This window comes from Bufo gargarizans, chromosome 2 (assembly GCF_014858855.1).
Source record: "Bufo gargarizans isolate SCDJY-AF-19 chromosome 2, ASM1485885v1, whole genome shotgun sequence".
Classification (NCBI taxonomy): Eukaryota; Metazoa; Chordata; class Amphibia; order Anura; family Bufonidae; genus Bufo; species Bufo gargarizans.
In genome coordinates, this window is record NC_058081.1 from 155,288,328 (window position 1) to 155,313,109 (window position 24,782).

Sequence of the window (24,782 nt, forward strand, 5' to 3'; positions counted from 1 at the left end):
ACTTAAAGTGCGTATCTATAAACAATGACCAAGATACTCCTGCTCAACTTGAGTTTCACCAATTCTGGCTCTTCTGGGGCTCTACCCTTCTCTCTCATTTATCACCTCAGGGGTGGATTGACTTTACAGGGAAATTTCCCGGTGGGCTCATGCCCAACGGGCCGCCTAAGCAATCGCAATCTCAGTATCTATTACCTGGTTGCCATAATTACAGCCAGCATGGAATATTTTCCCTGACTCTAAGAATATTTCTTTTTGCCCACCACTGCTTTAGTACAGAAGGTTAATGGGCACCGGTGACACAAGTAATATTACTTCTCACCAAGGTGATACCACTGCTTACTAGTCTAAGGAGAATGTAATGTACAAATATCCAAGTCATTCATGTAAGACCATTATACCTTTATTTGTATCCACTTTATCTTGTTTTTCTATGCAGATGACTTTGAAGCACTCTGTGGAAGCGCTCGTCCAGGCTTTGTCATTGATATCTACACAGGACAACCAGTTGGTAGGCTTAATGATGATTTACTGCCTTATCAGGAACACGTACCCACATCAACAAAAGTATGAGTTCAAAAGTTCTTGTCTCCTTCAGATATCGATGAATGCAGAGAGATTCCTGGAGTTTGTGAGAACGGCATTTGTATAAACATGATCGGGAGCTTCCGTTGTGAATGTCCCATGGGATTTTTCTACAATGACAAACTGCTGATCTGTGAAGGTAAGCAGGCAGCTAATATAGCTAATAGGACCCACCGCCAAGTCCTTTTCATTTGTGTACTTCTTAAAAGCACTGCCGCAATCACAAGTCATAACCAGTATAAATATTTCTTCCTTCTTCTTTTGGGGGGTCGCTCTGGTCAGAATGTGTTATTAAACAATGTGTCATTTCAGGTCCTTCCATTGAAAAAGGAATTTGGAAAATGTATAGGAAAAAAGATTGGCTTTCTTTCAGAAGAGTTTAAAAAATTGGAGAAATTGTTGGCAAAGGGCTCAGAGTCTGTTTAAAATTAAAGGAGTAATACCTCACTTATTGCCCCACCATTCTCATTGCGATGCGTACCAAGTTCTTGGTGGTCCTTACCTTCTGGTTCCATCTCAACATGAAATTCTAGCTCAGCCAATGACTGGAGTTCTGCCTCAGCCTGAGACTGGCTGAGTGGGATTTCCTCCATTTTGAGATGTGACCAGGCAGTAGAATCCAGCAGGAACTAAGTAAGCATTATAATGGGAGTGATGGGGGATCTGGGAGGTGAGTATAGCTTATTTAATTTTTTATTTTTTACAATGATCTTTTTGCCAACACTTTTTCCCTCCTGGAGAGACCCTTTAACTGATGGTTTATTTCATGATTCAGTATCCAGCAAAAATTCCAACTCTTTCAGCAATGACTTCAGTTCTACCCATGTCCTTGTCACATCACATACAGCTATTATACAGCACGATAGGAACTTATAGATTGCAGCCTAAGTAAGCACAGTGTTTCTCCAAACCTATCTGCACCGCATCAACAATACTTTAGCTGTGAACATCTGAAACTGAAAACTCAAGGATCCAACGATGTAAATAAAACGGTGGCATATTTGCCAATCTGTAAACATGGCAGGGGCTTACAGGGGGTAATAGTGCCATTCATAAAGTTTCCGTACAGACAGAGAAGCAGTCACGGAGGAAAGAAAGGGGTAAATTCTCTAACTAAGAAAGCAAACAGGACTCCAAAGAAGGATAAACAGGATTCTTAGCCGACTTGCTGCTGCAGGCTTTTTTATTTATGCTGTAGAATATAGTACATATTACATTTTCCTTTTGAACACAGCCTATGGCTCAGTTCTGCAATACTGCAACCGAATCAATGGCTATGTGTTTCATTCATAATATCGTAGTATAGGAAATTTTTACAGGTTACTTGTTAGTTAATTGATTTTTAGAAACAAGTTATATGCCTGATAAAACCATTGAAATGGTTATTTCTACCTTAAGAAACAGCATCCCACAGCCCGACTTTCTGTAGATGTGGTATATGAGGCTTACTATATATAGATATAATTACAGTGATTTTTTTCTTTTCTAACTATAATGTGTCTGATCTTGTTTGCTTTGTCAGATATTGATGAATGCCAGAATGGACCAGTATGTCAAAGAAATGCAGACTGTATTAACACTCCAGGGAGCTACCGCTGTGACTGCAAACCTGGCTACAAATTCACTTCTACTGGACAATGTGTTGGTAAGATATAATGTAATACCTATTTTAAGTGCATTCAACCACATTTTACCTTTAATTTTAAATTTAATTTACCTAATTTTAATATAGTGTGTGTAGATACAATGAAACCTTTCCACTGAACAACCTATTTGAGAAGACCATCCCCTTTTTCAGACCAGATTTCCTGTGACAGATTGTCAGTTCCACCATATATTATACATACTGGCCATCTTCACTGGGAAGTCTATCCCCCTACACCCATTTTTACAATGAAGTGGTCATCTCAAAGAGATTTCACTTTATGTCATATTGGCTACTTATATAGAACTTTAAATGTGTCATGCCACGAAAATTACTATCCCCATTCTGGATCGGACCACAGCAATCCAATATATACACTCACCTAAAGAATTATTAGGAACACCTGTTCTATTTCGCATTAATGCAATTATCTAGTCAACCAATCACATGGCAGTTGCTTCAATGCATGTAGGGTTGTGGTCCTGGTCAAGACAATCTCCTGAACTCCAAACTGAATGTCAGAATGGGAAAGAAAGGTGATTTAAGCAATTTTGAGCGTGGCATGATTGTTGGTGCCAGACGGGCCGGTCTGAGTATTTCACAATCTGCTCAGTTACTGGGATTTTCACGCACAACCATTTCTAGGGTTTACAAAGAATGGTGTGAAAAGGGAAAAACATCCGGTATGCGGCAGTCCTGTGGGCGAAAATGCCTTGTTGATGCTAGAGGTCAGAGGAGAATGGGCCGACTGATTCAAGCTGATAGAAGAGCAACGTTGACTGAAATAACCACTCGTTACAACCGAGGTATGCAGCAAAGCATTTGTGAAGCCACAACACGCACAACCTTGAGGCGGATGGGCTACAACAGAAGACCCCACCGGGTACCACTCATCTCCACTACAAATAGGAAAAAGAGGCTACAATTTGCACGAGCTCACCAAAATTGGACTGTTGAAGACTGGAAAAATGTTGCCTGGTCTGATGAGTCTCGATTTCTGTTGAGACATTCAAATGGTAGAGTCCGAATTTGGCGTAAACAGAATGAGAACATGTATCCATCATGCCTTGTTACCACTGTGCAGGCTGGTGGTGGTGGTGTAATGGTGTGGGGGATGTTTTCTGGGCAGACTTTAGGCCTCTTAGTGCCATATGGCCATCATTTAAATGCCACGGGCTACCTGAGCAGTTCTGAAGGCAAAAGGGGGTCCAACACCGTATTAGTATGGTGTTCCTAATAATTCTTTAGGTGAGTGTATATTACATGCCCTATGAATAGGTGATAAAAAATTATTGTGTGATAGTCCCTTTAAATTATGGTAGTAGGACAAAGTTAAAGTTTAAAATTTGCTAAAAGTGTATTATCCTGGTGTGATCTACTAGGAAATTGGTGCAGTACAACTGTAAGATCTACATTTCTGGTCAGAAAACTGCCTTAGGCTAGTTGCACACTAGCGTTAGAGATATAGCAGGCCGTTTCAGCTTTGCCGGGGGTTTGTAAGGCTCCATCCATCTTCATTCACTATAATGGGGACTGGCGGAGATCCGACCGCATACCGGCAAATATGCAGAGAAGCGACTGGAAGAAAATTTTGCTGGAATGTGGCCAGATCTCTGCAAGTCAATATTATAGTAAATGGGGCCAGACAGAGACTTACATACCTCCACTAAAGTGCGAAGAGATCCGGCAGCCTTACACGGCAACTAGCCTTACACAGTGGTATGAGGAAAGCATAATAGTACCATAAAATAGCATAGTTGCCAACTGTCCCAAATGTGATGGACTGTCCCTGATTTTCAGAGACAGTCCTGGAAAAATTCGGAATGTCATGGGTCAAAAATGGACATGGCTGCCACAAACCCCACCCATAAGTGGGCATTCCCCGGGCCGGGCTTAGATGTCCCGATTTTACCAACTAAAGTTAGATGCTGATCACTATGTGAAACTCTTTTTGGCTGCTTTTTAGATAGTATGGTTCTTATTAAGTAGTATGGCCTGAAAAATTGTAAAATCTGAGAAGTGTTGTCATCAGTTCTTGATTTATTATTATTTTGGGTCATCTGTTCTTTCACACCAACCACACAAGCACAGAATTAAACCCAAAACATGAAGCTCTTTGGCGCCAGTCTACTTTTACCTAGCCAGAAGACCATTTCTCTTCACCCTAACACTGTCGAAATATTGAGAGCTTTTCCCAGTTCTGTGACTTTATGACTCAAAAATAGCTGGATTCAAGTACTCTAAATGTATAAAACCTATTCTTTGAAGCCATAGCAGAAGATTTTATATAAACTATTGAAAAGAATGAGGCATGATGGAGATACTAGATTACACTTTCTTTCCCAAGTTTGTCAAGAACATCTATAGTTTTTTCCAGGTTTATCTCCTGCAGTCCATTTCTCTTGCAGTTTCTTCATTCCTGTGTTAGTATGGTGTTGATATACAGTTGCTAGAAAAAATGTGTGAACCCTTTGGAATGATATGGATTTATGCATTTATCTAAGTCACAACAATAGACAATCACAGTCTGCTTAAACTAATAACACACAAATAATTAAATGTTACCATGTTTTTATTGAACACACCATGTAAACATTTACAGTGCAGGTGGAAAAAGTACGTGAACCCTTGGATTTAATAACTGGTTGAACCTCCTTTGGCAGCAATAACTTCAACCAAACGTTTCCTGTAGTTGCAGATCAGATGTGCACAACGGTCAGTAGTAATTCTTGACCATTCCTCTTTACAGAACTGTTTCAGTTCAGCAATATTCTTGGGATGTCTGGTGTGAATCACTTTCTTGAGATCATGCCACAGCATCTCAATCGGGTTGAGGTCAGGACTCTGACTGAGCCACTCCAGAAGGCATATTTTCTTCTGTTTAAGCCATTCTGTTGTCGATTTACTTCTATACTTTGGGTCGTTGTCCTGTTGCAACACCCATCTTCTGTTGAGCTTCAGCTGGTGGACAGATGGCCTTAAGTTCTCCTGCAAAATGTCTTGATAAACTTGGGAATTTATTTTTCCTTCGATGATAGCAATCCGTCCAGGCCCTGATGCAGCAAAGCAGCCCCAAACCATGATGCCCCCACCACCATACTTCATAGTTGGGATGAGGTTTTGATGTTGGTGTGCTGTGCCTCTTTTTCTCCACACATAGTGTTGTCTGTTTCTTCCAAACAACTCAACTCTGATATAGAATATTTTGCCAGTACTGCTGTGGAACATCCAGGTGCTCTTGTGCAAACTGTAAACGTGCAGCAATGTTTTTTTTGGACAGCAGTGGCTTCCTCTGTGGTATCCTCCCATGAAATCCATTCTTGTTTAGTGTTTTGCGTATCGTAGATTTGCTAACAGGGATGTTAGCATATGCCAGAGACTTTTGTAAGTCTTTAGCTGACACTCTAGGATTCTTCTTCACCTCATTGAGCAGTCTGCACTGTGCTCTTGCAGTCATCTTTACAGGACGGCCACTCCTAGGGAGAGTAGCAGCAGTGCTGAACTTTCTCCATTTTTAGACAATTTGTCTTACCGTGGATTGATGAACAGCAAGGCTTTTGGAGATACTTTTATAACCCTTTCCAGCTTTATGCAAGTCAACAATTCTTAATCGTAGGTCTTCTGAGAGCTCTTTTGTGCGAGGCATCATTCATATCAGGCAATGCTTCTTGTAAAAAGCAAACCCAGAACTGGTGTGTGTTTTTTATAGGGAAGGGCAGCTGTAACCAACACCTCCAATCTCATCTCATTGATTTGACTCCAGTTGGCTGACACCTCACTCCAATTAGCTCTTGGAGATATCATTAGTCTAGGGGTTCACATACTTTTTCCACCTGCACTGTGAATATTTACATTGTGTGTTCAATAAAAACATGGTAACATTTAATTATTTGTGTGTTATTAGTTTAAGCAGACTGTGATTGTCTATTGTTGTGACTTAGATGAAGATCAGATCACATTTTATGACCAATTTGTGCAGAAATCCATATAATTCCAAAGGGTTCACATACTTTTTCTTGCAACTGTATACTTGCATGGAAGTCCTCTGGAGTGGTTGTATAGAGATGTTTATAAATTCCCTCCCATCTACCATTGTAACTCACTCAGTGGAACAGGAAAACTGTTAGAAAATCAGATATAAAGAACAATATTGGTGATCACATTGGCAAGTCGTACACCTTCCTGCCATTCTCCACATGTTCATTTGATAAGTGCTCAGGGAACCAACCTGGCTAGCAATTGCAGGCAGTGGTGTTTTTGCAGGAAACACCTGATATAAAGAACATCCTAATGATGTGGGTACAAACAAGGGTGAATTTTAGTTTATAAAAAAAAATTGTGAGCTCTGACTTGAATGGAGTTTAGGGTATAGGTCAATGACTATCAGGCTTTTATGGCCCTTAATTATATAAACCACTAAAATAGTGCATCACTGAGAAATTAAGTGCTGTTTAAGGGTCTCGTCAGTAGTAACTAGAAATGTATAAAGCTGCAGACATTGGCCTGGAGGCAGCAGAACATACCAAACCAGATTATGGCTACTTTCACATGCATTCTTTCTGTCCAGTTTTGAGATCCGGCGTGGGATCTCAAAACCACAGTAAAAACCATCTGTTTTAATAATACAACTGGCTGCATCCAGTCAGGACAGATCTGGTTGTATTATATCGAAAATGAACATATCGTATCTGACACTAAAACCACTGTAATTCATTGGGCACCGGGTGCGTTTTTTTCGTGTCCAAAAAATCTGAATCCAGCACCATTGACTTACATGGTTTTTGGCAGAGGTTTTATGTCTGGTATGGGAACGCAACAAACCAGAACGGAATGCGTTCTGGTGCACTCTGTTCCGGTTTGTTCAGTTTTGTCCGCATTGAAAATTAATCTCAAAACTGGAAAGGAGAATGCAGATGTGAAAGTAGCCTATGATGTTCACATCCAGTCATGCTGAAGGAACTGTAGTTTTACCAAAAATGAAGCAAGGTCATGTAAAGAACATGGAAGGTAAAATAAACCTCACGCCTTTCTGTCCTTGATGGCAAAACCTGGCGCCATAATGAGGCACTTGGTTTCATCTTTGCTATGGGGTCATTTTCATTAATGGAGGCCACATCAATAAATTATAGAATGGATGAAGGATCTCTAAGCCCTTTAAACAAATATGTACAAGTGAAACTTACTAGTAACTGAAACAAATTCCACATTACAGAGGTGCTATTGAGCCTTGACACTTGAATGATATCAGTGTTTGTTGTCACACCAAGTTTCGGTTCATCATAATAGTCAGAGATGTATGGAAACGTTGCATCAACAGACATGTTAGTGGCATGGTAGACTGTTCTATTTGTTGCTGCAAAAAAGCTGAAATCAAATGGAGAACATGTCAAACTACGTCCAGGGATGAGCTCTGTTTGATCCAAGTCATTGTACAGGTAGTGTTTTTTCTTTTTTTTAAATACCATGTATTTATTGTGTTTTTACATAACACATTTTTGGGTGTTGTTTTACTTGTGTACTTTTCATAGGGTATTTCGTATTCCCCGTTGAAAACAAAAACACAGTATTTTTCTTAAAAAGATATCTGAGAAACCACATTTAGGCCGTTTTAATATTTTTTTTTTACTTGTGAAATATGTGAAGAAAGAAAGCAGGTATTGTTCGAGCATTTCTTATGTTATCAGAATGTGGTGTATGAGCTCTAAGTATTGCTGTGTCATGTTTAATCAATATGAAGTCACTGAGATATAACACAATGAACTACGCGTTTCTGCAATTCTGGCCTCATTACTGAAGGGAAATGACCCTGTAAACAGATTGATTGTGGAAATGAAATTTGTTTAAAGGATGGAAGCATTGCATCCATTGACAAATGAAACCAGTATGCTTCATGTCTGGTCATGGAACTGCTGCTGTCCTCTGCTTTGCACATGTTCATCATACTTCCATGTTTATTTGTTCCTTTTTATCTTTTTAAAGATCGTAATGAGTGTCAGGAAAATCCGAACCTTTGCAGCCACGGAGAATGTCATGACAGGACTGGAGGATATTACTGTGTTTGTCATAATGGATTTAAAACCAGTGAAGATGAGACCATGTGTCTGGGTGGGTTGTTCACTTCATTCTATGAATGTCTACTCATCTGTATCAAAAATGGATCTATAGATCTATTTGCATGTAAGCATGTAAAGGGTATTTTCACCTCAGCATCGGAGGCTCTGTTCAGTGCCTTCATTCCAGATTTTGTCAGAAGAGTAGACAAAAAAACTTGTGTCCTGAAAGGAAAACAGAACGGACCCCATAATAGTCAGTGGGGGTTGTTCTGCTCCATTTGGGTCAGTTATGTGTTGAATCTGGTACTACCAGTTATATTCTTTGTTTTATTCAAATTGAATAGAAAAACAGAAATAGCTAGTGCTGATATGAACATGTTATTTGACATGCTGTACATGTTGCATTACTAAAAGAACCACAGGAAAAGATATAGACTGGGGTTTATTACAGGGGTTGTCCGAGATTTTAATATTGATGACCTACCCTCAGGATAGGTCATCAATATGAGATTGGTGGGAGTCCGACACCCGGCACCCCCGCCGATCAGCTGTACGAGGAAATGGTGTGCACATGCCGTCTCTCTTATCTCTTCCTGCTCACCACTGCTGTATGTCAATGGCAAAGCAGCATAAAGCAGGAAGAGAGACGGGAGACAGTATGTGCACATTGCGCACGCCGTCTCATCATGCAACTGAACGGCAGGGGTGTCGGACACCCACTGATCTGATATTGATGACCTATCCTGAGGATAAGTCATCAGTATTAAAAGCCCGGACAACCCCTTTGAACCCAATGAAATGTATGAAAGATGTATCCTTGCACAGTGAGTGCTACTTTTATCGCCAAAGTTGAAAGAATATGGCTAAAGACAATGTTGTGTTGGACATGACATTGTTTTCCGCCACTTCTCCACCATATTATTAGTACCACTCTAAAGCAGATGTCCCTTCCCATCGCGCACAGTGAAATGTAGTTACTAACCCTTTCTACTAATGTGTCTGTGAAGGTTCTCATTTATCCAGGTCATGGTATATATGTAAAGAATAAATCAAGGCAACTGGACGTACTGTAGATTTCTTGAAAACGTTTCACTCGTTCTTCCAACGAGCTTTCTCAATTCTGAGTGCCTGTACAAGAATTCTTATTCAATATTTATTCCCAGAGAATTCTTGTACAGTCACTCAGAATTGAGAAAGCTTGTTGGAAGAACGAGTGAAACGTTTTCAAGAAATCTACAGTACGTCCAGTTGCCTTGATTTATTCTTTACAGACTTTCTACTAATGGGACATAATAAGATCATGTGCATGGATAGAATTATTACTAAGAGTTCAGCCCACATAATGGTTACCTGTGTTTTTTAGTCAGTCATTAGTGATTGCAACAATCAAATTCAGACATACAGACGTGGACAAAATTGTTGGTACCCTTTGGTCAATGAAAGAAAAAGTCACAATGGTCACAGAAATAACTTTAATCTGACAAAAGTAATAATAAATTAAAATTCTATAAATGTTAACCAATGAAAGTCAGACATTGTTTTTCAACCATGCTTCAACAGAATTATGTAAAAAAATAAACTCATGAAACAGGCATGGACAAAAATGATGGTACCCCTAACTTAATATTTTGTTGCGCAACCTTTTGAGGCAATCACTGCAATCAAACGCTTCCTGTAACTGTCAATGAGACATCTGCACCTCTCAGCAGGTATTTTGGCCCACTCCTCATGAGCAAACTGCTCCAGTTGTGTCCGGTTTGAAGGGTGCCTTTTCCAGACTGCATGTTTCAGCTCCTTCCAAAGATGCTCAATAGGATTGAGGTCAGGGCTCATAGAAGGCCACTTTAGAATAGTCCAATTTTTTCCTCTTAGCCATTCTTGGGTGTTTTTAGCGGTGTGTTTTGGGTCATTGTCCTGTTGCAAGACCCATGACCTGCGACTGAGACCAAGCTTTCTGACACTGGCTAGTACATTTCTCTCTAGAATTCCTTGATAGTCTTGAGATTTCATTGTACCCTGCACAGATTCAAGACACCCTGTGCCAGACGCAGCAAAGCAGCCCCAGAACATAACAGAGCCTCCTCCATGTTTCACAGTAGGGACAGTGTTCTTTTCTTGATATGCTTCATTTTTTCGTCTGTGAACATACAGCTGATGTGCCTTGGCAAAAACTTCGATTTTTGTCTCATCTGTCCACAGGACATTCTCCCAGAAGCTTTGTGGCTTGTCAACATGTAGTTTGGCATATTCCAGTCTTGCTTTTTTATGATTCGTTTTCAACAATGGTGTCCTCCTTGGTCGTCTCCCATGTAGTCCACTTTGGCTCAAACAACGACGGATGGTGCGATCTGACACTGATGTTCCTTGAGCATGAAGTTCACCTTGAATCTCTTTAGAAGTCTTTCTAGGCTCTTTTGTTACCATTCGGATTATCCGTCTCTTAGATTTGTCATCAATTTTCCTCCTGCGGCCACGTCCAGGGAGGTTGGCTACAGTCCCATGGATCTTAAACTTATGAATAATATGTGCAACTGTACTCACAGGAACATCTAGTTGCTTGGAGATGGTCTTATAGCCTTTACCTTTAACATGCTTGTCTATAATTTTCTTTCTGATCTCTTGAGACAGCTCTTTCCTTTGCTTCCTCTGGTCCATGTCGAGTGTGGTACACACCATATCACCAAACAACACAGTGATTACCTGGAGCCATATATATAGGCCCAATGGCTGATTACAAGGTTGTAGACACCTGTGATGCTAATTAGTGGACACACCTTGAATTAACATGTCCCTTTGGTCACATTATGTTCTGTGTTTTCTAGGGGTACCATCATTTTTGTCCATGCCTGTTTCATGAGTTTATTTTTTTACATAATTCTGTTGAAGCATGGTTGAAAAACAATGTCTGACTTTCATTGGTTAACATTTATAGAATTTTAATTTATTATTACTTTTGTCAGATTAAAGTTATTTCTGTGACCATTGTGACTTTTTCTTTCATTGACCAAAGGGTACCAACAATTTTGTCCACGTCTGTAATATTTCTGTAGATACTTGACTGTAAAATTGTACAGTTTATTTGTAGGAAGGCCTTTGTAACATGTTTCGTCTTGTTGCAGATATTAACGAGTGTGAAAGAGATCCCTGCGGTAATGGAACGTGTAGGAACACCGTTGGCTCTTACAACTGCCGCTGTTTCGATGGGTTCATTCTGTCCCACAATAACGACTGTATAGGTAAGAACGTCTCATCCAAAGGGTTAAATAGATTACAGGGAGCGAGGACGATTTCTCTGTTCCTCATAGGAAAAGCTCCCCTCTTCTGTCCAGTCTAGCCAGTGTTTTGTTTCCGCCTACACAGAATTCAGTAAAGTATTTTCTCTTTGAAGTCGATCCAGATATTAATTAAAAGGAAATGAGCCGTTATATTGTTTTTGGATGAGATAACACCCCTGATACAAAACATTGTGACAAATAGCGTTTTCAATTCCAATAGTTCATAAGTGAAGGTTAATTTCTCCTTTCTGTGGCCTCACATTTGCAGAAGTTTCAGCACTATACATATTTCTTCTGATTTTCCCTTGTGTTTGTATTCTATTTTACAGATATTGATGAATGTTCCACTCTGAATGGTCAGCTATGTAGAAACGGACAGTGTTTTAACGTCATTGGGTCCTTTAAGTGTGTATGTAATGCAGGATATGAGATGGCGGTTGATGGCAGAACATGTCTCGGTAAATATCGGTGATTCTTCAAACAGGACAGTAACAGATCATAAACCATATCCGTATAACTCATGTATAGAGTCATTGCTTGTAAGCTAAATAATCTGTGCAGCTATGATTTTCAAGATCATTTCATTTTTCAGCTGTATTTATTAAAGGATTATCTGACAATCCAAATCTAAGGCCTCATAGCAATAAGCTGATCAGCTGCTCTCACTGTGAAACATGGCCAGCTTCATCTTCATCTCTATCACAGAAAACAGAAGCATTACACATAGCCTACTGAAACTAATGGATCAGCCTTGAGGTTCCCCTCCACTAGTTCATCCATATATACTAATAAGGCATATTAAAAGTATATAAAAAAATGTTGAAAATTTGAGTTAATGGTTTAAAACATTAAGGTATCCATATGAAATATAGTAAGGTTGGCTGTACCTGCCAATTTTGGCTGAGCCAATCAGTCATCTGATGGGTATGGGGGTGTCTAGACTCTCCTCTAACAGATGATGACAGGGGAAAGATGGATCAGGCCTATTGAATTTTACATGCCCAATCCTTTTATTCTTAGCTGGTAGCAGCTTACTCCTCAATCCGAAAACATGCATGCTCGGAACAGTGGTCAACCAAAGTGTATGGCCACCTTAAAGGGGTTGTCTCATCTCACTAGCATATGCCCACATTGGGGTCCCTGTCTCCTAAACGGAGCCCCGAAAGTGGTGGAAGGTGCACTGTGCATACGCAGCTGCCCTCCATTAATTTCTATGGGGCCTCCGAAAATAGTCGAGCGCCGACTCGGCTATTTCCGTCGGGCCCATTGAAGTGAATCGGAGTGGTGGCCGGTCATGTGCAGTGCGCTCCCATTCACTTCTATGGGGGGAGCGCTTGGTGGTGGCCGGACCGAAGTCCTCCAGCCAATACTTTGCGGGGCTCCGTTTAGGAGTGGGTCCCACTGCGATATGCCCCCATCATCTGAGATGAGACAACCCCTTTAAGCTAGGAACTATGGGGGAGATTTGGTATACAGTCAAACATTTTCAGAGTTCTTTTGGAAAATAAAAAGGTGAAATCGAATTGGTTGCCATGAGCAACTAAGCCAGTTTTCCTGTACACCAGTTTTGATAATTTTTCCCCTAAGTATTTCCTTCACAATAGTTGTACAAAAATAAAAATTTAGACAGTAGATAGGAGGCTGTTGGGACAGTACAGAATAGGGCTTTCTAGTTCAGACAAAAGCTTTGCAAGTGCCACATTTGGGGATGCCAAGCTATAGTGGGTAGTCCAACAACTGTCTATAAGCTACAGCTGAGAGCAACACTTAGCCCTGTTCTTGGCTCGGGAGGAGGACAGGATATTTCCGTAGGATCCATGTAATACATAATATTGAGTGTAATCCTAAATACCCTCAACTTAATAACGTCATTTTAAGAGCTGTTGTTTCTCAGCTGTGTGTCACTTTCTTGTTTCCTAGAGGATTACATGTTGACTGTATACCATTGCACTTGTAGATATCAATGAATGCGCTCTTGATCCTGGGAAATGTGCTCCTGGAACTTGTCAAAACTTGGACGGCTCGTACCGCTGCATTTGTCCTCCAGGATATCTTTTGAAAAATGACACATGCGAAGGTAATAAAATTTTTGTTCTGATTTAGATGTTTGACTGTGAACTTTGCAGACAGCTTGACCTTGTACAATAACTGTATCTTGCAGACATTGATGAGTGCTCTGAAGAGCCAGAAACCTGTGCCTTGGGGACATGCAACAACGTTCCAGGCAGCTTTATCTGTCTTTGTCCAGAGGGCTTTGTGCTAACCTCTACTGGAAAGAGATGCCAAGGTAACGTTTTCAGAAGTTGCAATGAAATATTGTAAATTGATAAGTTATGAAATAAAAATTATAATAATTCACCTCATCATCCAAACATCACACTATAAACATATCTAGTGATGACCTCAATGGATGACCTCAAAGGCAATGTGGTTATGTTAAAGCAGTTAAATGTAGATACATTTATCAACCATATTCTGCGTCCAAAGTTATTAACACTGTCAGTGTAATCTTCAGACGTGTATAGTATTTATTTCTTCCTACTTAACAGATGTCAGAGTTGGAGTCTGCTTCACTAAGTTTGAAGATGGAAAATGTACCTCGCCCAAGGCTAGAAATCACACAAAGACAGAATGTTGCTGTTCTTTTAAAGAGGCTGGATGGGGATATCCATGTGAAATCTGCCCAGTGGAAGGAGATGGTATGATCAAAGTATATACCTCAGTGCCAGATATTAAATGAACCCCTTAACCCATGCTTTTTACAAAGTCACAGCTCCTTTAACTGAATGAATATTACAGAATGACAGGATTCTTATTTGTAACATAACACGATGAACCAACATAGACTCACAGAGAAACAGATCCTTTACAGAAAAAAAAAAGGGGTCCAGCCATCTAAAGGTGGTAAGACATTTGCTTCAAAGCCGATGTAGATGTACATAATATGATGTCCAAGTGGACATATTCCAGAGGAAGATATGATGGACTCTACGGCGGACATTGCTGAGTTTTAGCAGGAGGAACGCATTTTATATTTAGTCAACTTCCATTTGAACTTTTTGTGGCTATCAACCTCTGGAGCTTTCTACCATAGATTGTCTAGCTCAAGGATGGCCAACCTACGGCTCTCCTGCTGTTGTAAAACTACAACTCCCACCATGCCCTGCTGTGCTGTAGGCAGTCTGGGCATGCTGGGAGTTGTCATTTTGCAACAACTGGAGAGCCACAGGTTGGCCATCCCTGGTCTAGCTGACAGCTCCTTGGTTCAGAGAATTTGGATGCTTTAGTTGATTTGGTAATAATATTATATTCTTTCTTTTGAAGCGAGTTTCAGAGAGATCTGCCCATATGGATTTGGGAATGAAGTTGGACCAAATGGGGAACGAATTGGTAAGATGTCATTTATATTGATCATACAATTTTGAGGGGCTTTGCACTCAGGGATTTACATAGTTGCTTTCCCCATTTCTTCTTATAGATATGGACGAATGCGTTGATCCGGACAAATGCAAGAATGGACTGTGTATTAACACAGACGGCTCCTACCGCTGTGAATGTTCCTTTGGCTATGTCCTCACAGGGGAAGAATGTATCGGTAAGTTCATTTACAATTTATTAGAACTAAACACAAGAAACTTTAGGTACATGTTAATAGGATGTCAGACTTAGATTACAAAGTATCCACCTGCTTTGATTGCCTGACGAGAACCAGGCCAGAAAACAGAGCGTCATCTGAAAAGAATGCTAGACAAGATTCTCCATGTGGAAGAAGCTGAGATTACACCGACTGTGGGCAGAATTTGGCAATGATCTTTGCTATTAATCCATTCTTTTATAGAAAGCACCAGTCTTGCCTACGTTTTTTGTTCTAAACATGATTTTTTTTTTATCTTAAAAAATCTTAATTAGGTGCACATCGCACAATTATTGCTTAGTGGTTGATAGGCGAAGATTAATATTTTTTTACTGTTTTCTAGATATTAATGAGTGCTCTGTTGGAAACCCTTGTGGAAATGGAACCTGCAAGAATGTGATTGGTGGGTTTGAGTGCACATGTGAAGACGGTTTTGAGCCTGGTCCAATGATGGCATGTGAAGGTAACTTCCAAATTCTATATGACGTTATCAGACTATTTAAATATAATACAGATAGTCCACTGATAGGAGGAACACAGCAGGAATATATGGGTACCTTACTATAGATATAGGGGATGAGTTATCATGAGGGACATTTTTAACGCTTTAATGACCCATGATGAATATATCTGTCATGGGTGGGCAGGTCATGTACGGAGCAGGCTCACAAGGTGATTGCTATATATTTCAGCTGGCACCTGCTGACAATGACCAGGATAGGAGATGAAGCAGAGCCTGCCCGTTTAACCCTTCAGAAGCCGCAGTCAATAGAAACCACAGCATCTGAGTGGTTAGACAGAGGGACTTGGCCTCCATATGTCTTCTGATCAGAGCCCCTGCAGCAAAATCATGGGGGTCCGATCAGTTGTTATGATGCTGTAGGGTATTGTGAAGGCTCCCAGCACTTTCATAGCCAGCTGCCTGAAAGGACATGCCCGAGTCAGTTTTGTAGGCATCTGCGTTTCTGTAATGTGCTCCAAATTGATCAAACTTTGCACAATGCTTAATATATTTGGAGCATTTTTAAAGGGGTTACCTGAGTTGTTTTTGTTTTTTTTTATTAAATTGGCAGGCCATGTATAGTAATAAAAACGTCTTTGCCTGCTCCAATCTAGTCACCTTCCTGGAGCTGCAGCCAGTGATGCATTGTTTGACTGCAGTGGTGACATTCTATATACTGCTGCCGCCAATCACAGGGCTCCATGGTGTATGGCACGTGACGGTATATGGGATGTTACTGCAGAAGCCACAGCGATATGTCACAGAGCTGCAGTCTGGGGATAGGACTAAGTGGTGGCACTGGATTGGAAAGGCCTCGGACATTGAGTATAAGTGGTTTTACTGTTTTATTAGGATCCAGGCAGTTTCAGCAAATAAAAAATATTGTTAACAAACCCTGTTACTCCACTTTCTACTCATCACTTGACTGTAGTAAGATTTTTGACAGCTGATAGATCTGTCTTAAAGGGGTATTCTGGCTATCTCTGGAACTCCTATAGAAATGAATGAAACATCTGTGTGCATACCCAACTGGCCACTGAATATGGGGTCCCCGTTCCAGTGATTGGTGGGGGTCCCAATGATAGGGCCCACTCTGATCTAATAATTATCCCCTATTTTGTGGATGGGGACAACTTCACATAACCGGAATACTCCTTTAAATCAGCTAGTTACACTCACTACTTTCCCACTCACATTTCTGGAGTGCAGTGCCTGATAAATTCCCTCCATAGTCTCTGTTCACTTCTGGATTCAGCAGTTCCCTTCTTCCACTGCACCATAAAAGAGGAAGAATGAAACTGATGGAGTGCTGGACCAGTTACATGATTGACACCAATGCTGCCCACCGGATCCCGCTAACTTTTAGCGGGACCGTCAGGTGTCCCTTACGGTGTCATCACAGCTGTGCTGTTTTATTCTGTTATTAATAATGGAATCTGTTACCGAGACTCTGGAGCTTTCACTCTTTAACATGAATATATATAGTCAGCAAGTGTAATTTGGTGAAAAGGAAAACTGGCTTAGCAGCCTATCAGATACCACCTTTTATGTTTCAGAGCTCCTTTGGAAAATTAAAGGATCAATCCGGTTGCTCGGGGGAGTCAATTTTTATTTGCATGAGTTTTGATAAATCTCCCACTGAATTTCTATTAATCTATATTTATTCTATGAATACTTACTGTAATATACTTGGTGTACTAATGTGGTAATGTGCCTGGCTGTGCGAGTATTAATGTATCAAAGTGCCAATCAAACTGCCAGCATATTCAGCATTAAACACGGGTTGATTAGGCACTCAAAGCACTAAATGGAGACACCGTGAGAGTAATAAGATCTGTCAGCAGCTTGTTGACGACTTCCAGAGTTTCATTTTTTACACTGCACGGAATAAAACTGCATTCTAGAGGTACATCTGGAAAATTACAGATTCTATATTTTTTTTTTTCCCTTTTCCCTGCTAACACACTGTTCTGTTAACAGATGTTAATGAATGTGCTCAGAATCCCCTGCTATGTGCTTTCCGCTGTGTGAACACCTACGGTTCATATGAATGCAAGTGTCCGGCCGGCTACGTGCTCAGAGAAGACAAGAGGATGTGCAGGGGTAAGTGTCTCCTAGGGTGAACAGAGTTTTAGCAGGTGACAAAGCGAGATATACTCCTTATGTAACATAGTTTTACTCTACTTTGTATTCACAGTCCCTACTTTACTCTATTTTGTACTCACAGTCCCCAAAAAATTGTGTAAAGCCAATCGCCCTTCCATGAAAATTTATGCTAAATCCAAAATATTGAGGGCCCTAATGTCTTCTGTGCGCTTAGAACAGAAATCTGCCAGCACAGGAGAAGAGGCAGTTTTGCTAATATTCCTTTCTCTTCTCTAGATCAAGATGAGTGTGAAGAAGGTCTTCATGATTGTGAAGAAAAACAGATGACCTGCAAGAATCTGATAGGGACATTCATGTGTATATGTGGACCAGGATATCAGCGCAGACCCAATGGTGAAGGATGCATGGGTAAGGAGTTCAGAGTCAGTAAGAGTCAGTAAGCCAATGTTATAAAACGTTTCTGTAAGATAGAGACCAGGTTATGGCATAAAAGAATGATGTCTGAGTAGGTCTGCAGAGTAGTCCATGTACATAATAATAATTATTAAGAGCTGTAGAGCTGATTGAACCGCAGACCTGTTTATAGTTTAGTGTGATTTTTCTGTGTAGAGATTAGATTTCTGATGTCTTGGCCCAGAATAATAAAAATGTTCTTGTTTCATAAGATTTGAACGAGTGCAGTAAACCTGGATTATGTGAAAATGGAAAATGTCTGAACACCGTGGGCAGCTACAAGTGTGAGTGTGTGGATGGATTCAATGCCAGTATTACTGAGACAGAATGCATTGGTGAGTATAAAAACCCTTGTAATGAGCAGGGAAATACATTTATATGTTTAAGTTTTATGCACAATTGTAGTCCAGTAAATATCAAGCATACTTAAAACCTACAGTATACTTAGACCAGTCTCAAACTAGTGAGTTCAGTGCGGCAAACGTGTGGGGGAGCGTGATTTCCCGTCCTGAACTCTGTTCCTCTGAGAGGACCTCACGGCATTCTAATGATTTATAATGCTGTGCGTTCCTGCCAGATCTCGGATCCACTGAATTGTACTGACATAATGCCAATGTAATTCAGTAGATTTGAGGTCTGGCAGGGACACACAGCATTGTAAATCATTGAAATGCCGTGAGGTCCTGTCAGAGGAGCAGAGTTCAGGATGGGAAATCACGTTTCCCCTCAAAGTGTGTTTCCCACAGTAAACTGGCTTGTCTAAGACTGGCCTTAAAGGGCTTGTCCACCTTTCTGACTTCTGTAGGAGTAGTGCTGCAGTGATGAGCTCAGTCCACTAAAAAGTAGATGAAGCTGTCTGCTTCTGACACTGGAGCTATTGCTAAACAGCTGATCAGCAAAGGTGTAGGGTCTCGGACCCCCGCCAGTCAGCTAGTGATGGCCTATCCTTAAAGGGGTTGTATCATCTCAGACACTGGGGGCATATCGCTAGGCTATGCCCCCAATGACTGGTAGGTGCGGATCCCACCTCTGGGACCCGCATGTATCTTTAGAACAGAGCCCACAAAGTGAAGGAGGGTGCACCGCACATGTGTGACCGCCCTCCATTCATTTCTATGGGACTGCCAAAAATAGCAGAGCGCTGGCTTTACTATTTCCGTCAGTCTTATTGAAGTGAATGGAGCAGCTGCCGCGCTTGCTCTGGGCGCTGTACATTCATTTTAATGGGACTGACGAAAATAGCTGAGCGCACTGCTTCCAAAGTGGTTTACAAGGAAATTATAAGGGTTTATAGACGGGGGTCCACCACTTAGGACCATCATTTAGTATTCAGAGTAGAGAGCAGTTACAAATACCATGTCTCGTCCTGGAGCACCCACTATGTGTATTTCACAAGCATCCCATGGATCTCAGTGGGAACTGTGTAAAGCTTCATTTTCTCTGCTGTATGGATTACAGCCGATTGTTGTGGGATCCATCCACTGTGAAACTTACCTTTGAGGGTATCTTCTAAAAAGTTCGTTTTAAAAGCAGATAACTCTGAAAATATTTAAAGCCATTCATGGAAGGTTATAAAAAAAAAAATTGATGGTACTGCATGTGTGTAGCGCTCCCTGATTTTCCTCCACTACTATTTCCCATATTTTGTTTTGCATTAGATAACAGGCTTGGATATTGCTTCACTGAAGTTCTACATACCATGTGTCAACTTGGTTCTTCCACCCAGAACTCCGTCACCAAGTCTGAATGTTGTTGTAACTCAGGCAGAGGATGGGGTATTACATGTGAGATCTGCCCCTTCCCCGGTACAGTACAGTTTAAAAAGCTTTGTCCTTATGGCCGAGGGTTCACAACAGGAGGAGAAGGTATGTACCTTGTATCATTATATTATTATATTGTAAAGGACAATTCCATTTAAAACAGATTTTAAATAGTGGGTCTTAAAAGGAGAGAAAGCATAAAGCACAGATATAACGTCGAATTTTTTTTTTTTATTCACTCTTGGTTTCCAAAACTGCATGCAGACACCTGACCGCGTTTGCGTACCCTTACAGATCTTGCACTTGGGGTCAGGAGCTTCAAGTCACAATTTTGCATATTCCACAGCACTTCACAAAAACGGCTCATGCACACGACTGTATGTATTCTGCGGTCCACAAAAAATATGGATGACGTCCGCGTGCATTCCGTATTTTGCAGAACGTAACGGCTGTCCCTTAATAGAACAGTCCTATCCTTGTACGTAATAATAGGACATGTTCTATTTTTTTGCAGAACGGACATACAGACATATGGAAATAGAATGCACATGGAGTAACCTCCATAGTTTTTTTTTGCGGAACCGTTGAAATGAGTGGTTCCACATACAGTCCGCAGAAGGAACGGACACAGAAAGAAAATACGTTCGTGTGCATAAGCCCTAAGTGGAAGCAATCAGCATACAAAATGTCAAATAATGATAAAGGGACCCTGTCTGCAAGAGCTTACAATCAAGGGAGAATAATGCAAGTGACACAAAGGGGATCATTTATCAAACTTGGTGTAAAGTAGAACTGGCTTAGTTGCCCATAGCAACGAATCAGATTCCTCTTTTCATTTTCCAAAGGAGCTGTCCAAAATGAAAGGTGGAATCTGATTGGTTGCTATAAGAGATGAGTGAATTTCTCAAAAATTAGATTCAATCGGTTCGCCGAATATTCTGAAAAGATTTGATTCGATACGATTTTATTTAGGGCGAATCGCGTAAAAAAACAGCTATTTCCTGGCTGCAGAGAGCCTGTATAGTGGTGTAGAACACTTTGCCTTTCAGTAATATGCATAGGGAGTCTGCTGTGGTAGTGAAACAATATTGTGAGTCAGTATGATACGCACATGACAGATGTCGCTCTTAGAATCACTGCACACTTCACTTATTTGGGCAGTCACGGGGCCAAAACTGACCAAATAACTCAAGTGTGAACTCTTACAGGTCGATGTTAGCGCCAAGAAGAAGCGCACTTCTTTTACACCGTCGTCAGCTGATTCAACATAGATGTCTACAGAACCTGGTCTATTAAACGCTTATACAAGTAGAGCTCCCCTGACAAAGTGGAGAGGGTGTCAGCAGGGTGACGTCACTGATTATTTTGCCCATCCTCTGATCCGTCAGAACAATAACCCCCAAAATCGGATCCTGTCTGTTGAGCATCCGCCTTCACTCTGTCAGCCTTTGGTCAGTAATCCATCAGTATTGCTAAAGCCCCAAAAAACTGGTGTGGAGCCAAAACAGAGATAACACGTGAATGGAATATTTGCATGTCGTCTGTCTTCAAATCATAAGCCAATTCTGATGGGACCATACAGGCCTTACAGCTGCTACATAGACAGGATACATTGTGCGTTTATTTTCCCCTTCCTTCTGACAGATCAGAAGAAGGGTTAAATAAATGATGATGTCAACCAGGCCAAAAGGCAAAATAGTGGCCCAGTCATTAAGTGGGGAGGGTGGGAACAGCATGAGAAGTCCACAGAGTGGCCCAATGCTATAGTGGTAAGGTGGCAGCATCATGAGGAGACCACAGAGTGGCCCAGTGACATAGTGGTGTTGTGGCAGAAGCATGAGGTGACCACAGAGTGGTGATGAAGCAGCAGCAGCATGAGGAGACCACAGAGTGGTGAAGTGGCAGCAGCATGAGGAGACCACAGAGTGGTGAAGTGGCAGCAGCATGAGGAGATCACAGAGTGGCTCAGAGAAATAGTGTTGATGTGGCAGCAGCATGAGGAGACCACAGAGTAGTGATGTGGCTGCAGCATGAGGAGACCACAGAGTGGTGAAGTGGCAGCAGCATGAGGAGATCACAGAGGCCCAGTGACATAGTGTTGATGTGGCAGCAGCATGAGGAGACCATAGAGAGGTGATGTGGCAGCAGCATGAGGAGACCACAGAGTGGCCCAGAGACATAGTGTTGAGGTGGCAGCAGCATGAGGAGACCACAGAGTGGTGAAGTGGCAGCAGCATGAGGAGACCACAGAGTGGCCCTGTGACATAGTGGTGATGTGGCAGCAGCATGAGGAGACCACAGAGTGGCCCAGAGACATAGTTTTGAGGTGGCAGCAGCAAGAGGAAACCACAGAGTGGTGAAGTGGCAGCTGCATGAAGAGACTACAGAGTGGCTCAGAGACATAGTGTTGAGGTGGCAGCAGCATGAGGAGACCACAGAGTGGTAAAGTGGCAGCTGCATGAGGAGACCACAGAGTGGCCCAGTGACATAGTGGTGATGTGGCAGCAGCATGAGGAGACCACAGAGTGGTGATGTGGCAGCAGCATGAGGAGACCACAGAGTGGCCCAGAGACATAGTGTTGAGGTGGCAGCAGCATGAGGAAACCACAGAGTGGTGAAGTGGCAGCTGCATGAGGAGACCACAGAGTGGCCCAGTGACAGAGTGGGTAGGTGGGGGGCAATACCAGCACCAGCTAAAGATGGTGGCTGCCAGTAGGATAACCTGGCAGCAGGTGTGGCATCAGGTGAGTGGCAGCATCAGAATAGTAGCTGAAGCAGGTAGCCAGAAGAAACAGGTCTCTTTTGTTAAAGTGTTGGTGTGGCACCATGGATGATCTAGTCGGATGCATTAGGCATTGGTGTTTGAAAATCCTGGCTCATCCACGCCTAATTCATTTTAACAAAGGTCAGTTTATCTACATTTTGGGTGGAATGGCGAGTTCTCCATGGGTCAACTATGGCCCCCGCCGCACTAAACACCCGCTCTGATGTCACACTGCTGGCCGGGCAGGAAGGCTTGTCCAGGGAAAACTTGGCCAATTGCGGCCATAAATCGAGTTTGGCTGCCCAGTAGTCCAAGGTATCTTCGATGTGGAGTGGCAGGGTGCACTCCAAGTATTCCACAACCTGCTGGTTCAGGTTCTGCTCTATGTCTAGCTGCTGCTGGTGAGTAGTTTCTTCAGTAGGCGGGTGAAGAAAACTGCTCATCAGCAACTCAAGACTTAAGTTGCTGCTGATAGAGCTGGTACTGCATGGTCTTCTCAAAGGGCCCGAGCAAACGGCAGGTGTCACGCATGAGCTGCCACTGGCTAACATCGAAGTTACACAGGGGAATACCTCTGTCCGCCTGTATCATCAAGAAATCGTTTATGGCCTTTCTCTGTTCATAAAGTTGGTCCAACATATGGAGGGTGGAATTCCAACAGGTGGAAACGTCGCATATCAGCCTATGTTGGGGGGATGCCGTTCTGCCACTGCAGCTCAAGGAGGGTGTGCTTTGCGGTGTATGAGTGGCTGAAGTGCATGCAAAGTTTCCTGGTCATTTTCAGGATGTCTTGAAGATGGGCAGAAGCAGTGGAGTAACTACCATAGCGGCAGACCGTGTGACTGCTATGAGGCCCAGAGCAGGAGGGGGCCCAGTTGGGATCATCCCCTCTTCTAGAGGAGGTGAAAAGTTGGTCAGGACTCTACCCTCTAAAGGAACAATTTAGCAAATGAGGCAGTGGAAAAATGCCCCAATGGTCATTGAAAAAGGTTTAGGCGGAAACTCTTCTGTCCTGTGTGTGGTATTCTGGTGGGGCACTGTGAATTGTACCTGCAGTGAAGGCTGAGGATACGGTGGAGGATGAGGAGGAAGAGGCAGACATTGTTGCAGGACCAACAGTGTGAGAACGTGGAGGCAGAAGCAGCGTCACCTGGGCAAGTTGCTGGTGTGGCCGGGCAGGAACCACATTCACCCAGTAGGCCGTAAAGGACATATATTGGTCCTTGCCCGTAGTTACAGCTCCACACATCGGCGCTGCCGTGCACTTTAGCAGACACCGACAGGCTCAAAGACTGGCCCACCTTCTGTTCTACATATGTGTGCAGGGCTGGTACTTCCTTTTTGGCAAAGAAATGACGGTCATCAGTTCGCTGTAGAGTCCACTACTTGGAAAGGGAGGGACTGCAGCACCAGCAACTTGGCCAGTAGCACATTCAGCTTCCGTTGGATGAGTGCACACATACTGTTGTCTCTTGGTAATCGCTTTGGTGATCGATTGCTGATGGAATGACTGATGAGGAGGAGGAGCAGGAGAATCAGGACCAGCAGATGATGGGAAGGACAGACAGCTCCCTTCGGCTGAGGTGGTGGAGCCTTGACTGCATGAAATTGGGTGCGTGCCACTGGGTGATGCAGCGGTTGCTGCGGCAGGCTGGACCACCACATCGGAGCCACGGTTCTCCAAGGTCACTTTATAGTGACGCTGCATGTGTTGATGTAGGGCCGTGGTGGCAACATTGGCACCCTGGCCACGCTTCATCTTCTGCCCACAAATCCGGCAAATGGCCATGTTCACCTCCTCCGGCGGCCTAACAAAAAATTGCCATACCGCCGAGTATAGGAATTTTTCCACCAACACTCCCCACTGATTGCCTGCTACCGCTGCCTCCGTGAACCCCTGCATGGCTAATTTCCGGGCTTGTAGGCTCCTGTGAAGCAGGTGATCTAAACCGGGCACGTTTGGCTCTCGACCTCCCACTGCTGCCACCCTGCTAACTCGCAGCCA

At 42.4% G+C, this 24,782-nt stretch overlaps 1 protein-coding gene across 1 annotated transcript in view; it reads left to right on the forward strand.

Moving 5' to 3' along the window:
* FBN1 (fibrillin 1) overlaps nucleotides 1–24,782 on the forward strand; it is a 249,299-nt gene that overhangs the window by 200,318 nt on the left and 24,199 nt on the right. The window contains exons 43-58 of the mRNA XM_044279629.1: nucleotides 440–511; nucleotides 599–724; nucleotides 2,108–2,230; nucleotides 8,210–8,335; nucleotides 11,403–11,519; nucleotides 11,888–12,016; nucleotides 13,516–13,635; nucleotides 13,720–13,845; nucleotides 14,108–14,257; nucleotides 14,883–14,948; nucleotides 15,037–15,153; nucleotides 15,536–15,655; nucleotides 17,675–17,797; nucleotides 18,077–18,208; nucleotides 18,466–18,588; nucleotides 19,912–20,118. Of these exons, the coding sequence (XP_044135564.1) occupies nucleotides 440–511; nucleotides 599–724; nucleotides 2,108–2,230; nucleotides 8,210–8,335; nucleotides 11,403–11,519; nucleotides 11,888–12,016; nucleotides 13,516–13,635; nucleotides 13,720–13,845; nucleotides 14,108–14,257; nucleotides 14,883–14,948; nucleotides 15,037–15,153; nucleotides 15,536–15,655; nucleotides 17,675–17,797; nucleotides 18,077–18,208; nucleotides 18,466–18,588; nucleotides 19,912–20,118 (1,977 nt within the window). The remainder of the gene's footprint in view (nucleotides 1–439; nucleotides 512–598; nucleotides 725–2,107; nucleotides 2,231–8,209; nucleotides 8,336–11,402; nucleotides 11,520–11,887; nucleotides 12,017–13,515; nucleotides 13,636–13,719; nucleotides 13,846–14,107; nucleotides 14,258–14,882; nucleotides 14,949–15,036; nucleotides 15,154–15,535; nucleotides 15,656–17,674; nucleotides 17,798–18,076; nucleotides 18,209–18,465; nucleotides 18,589–19,911; nucleotides 20,119–24,782) is intronic.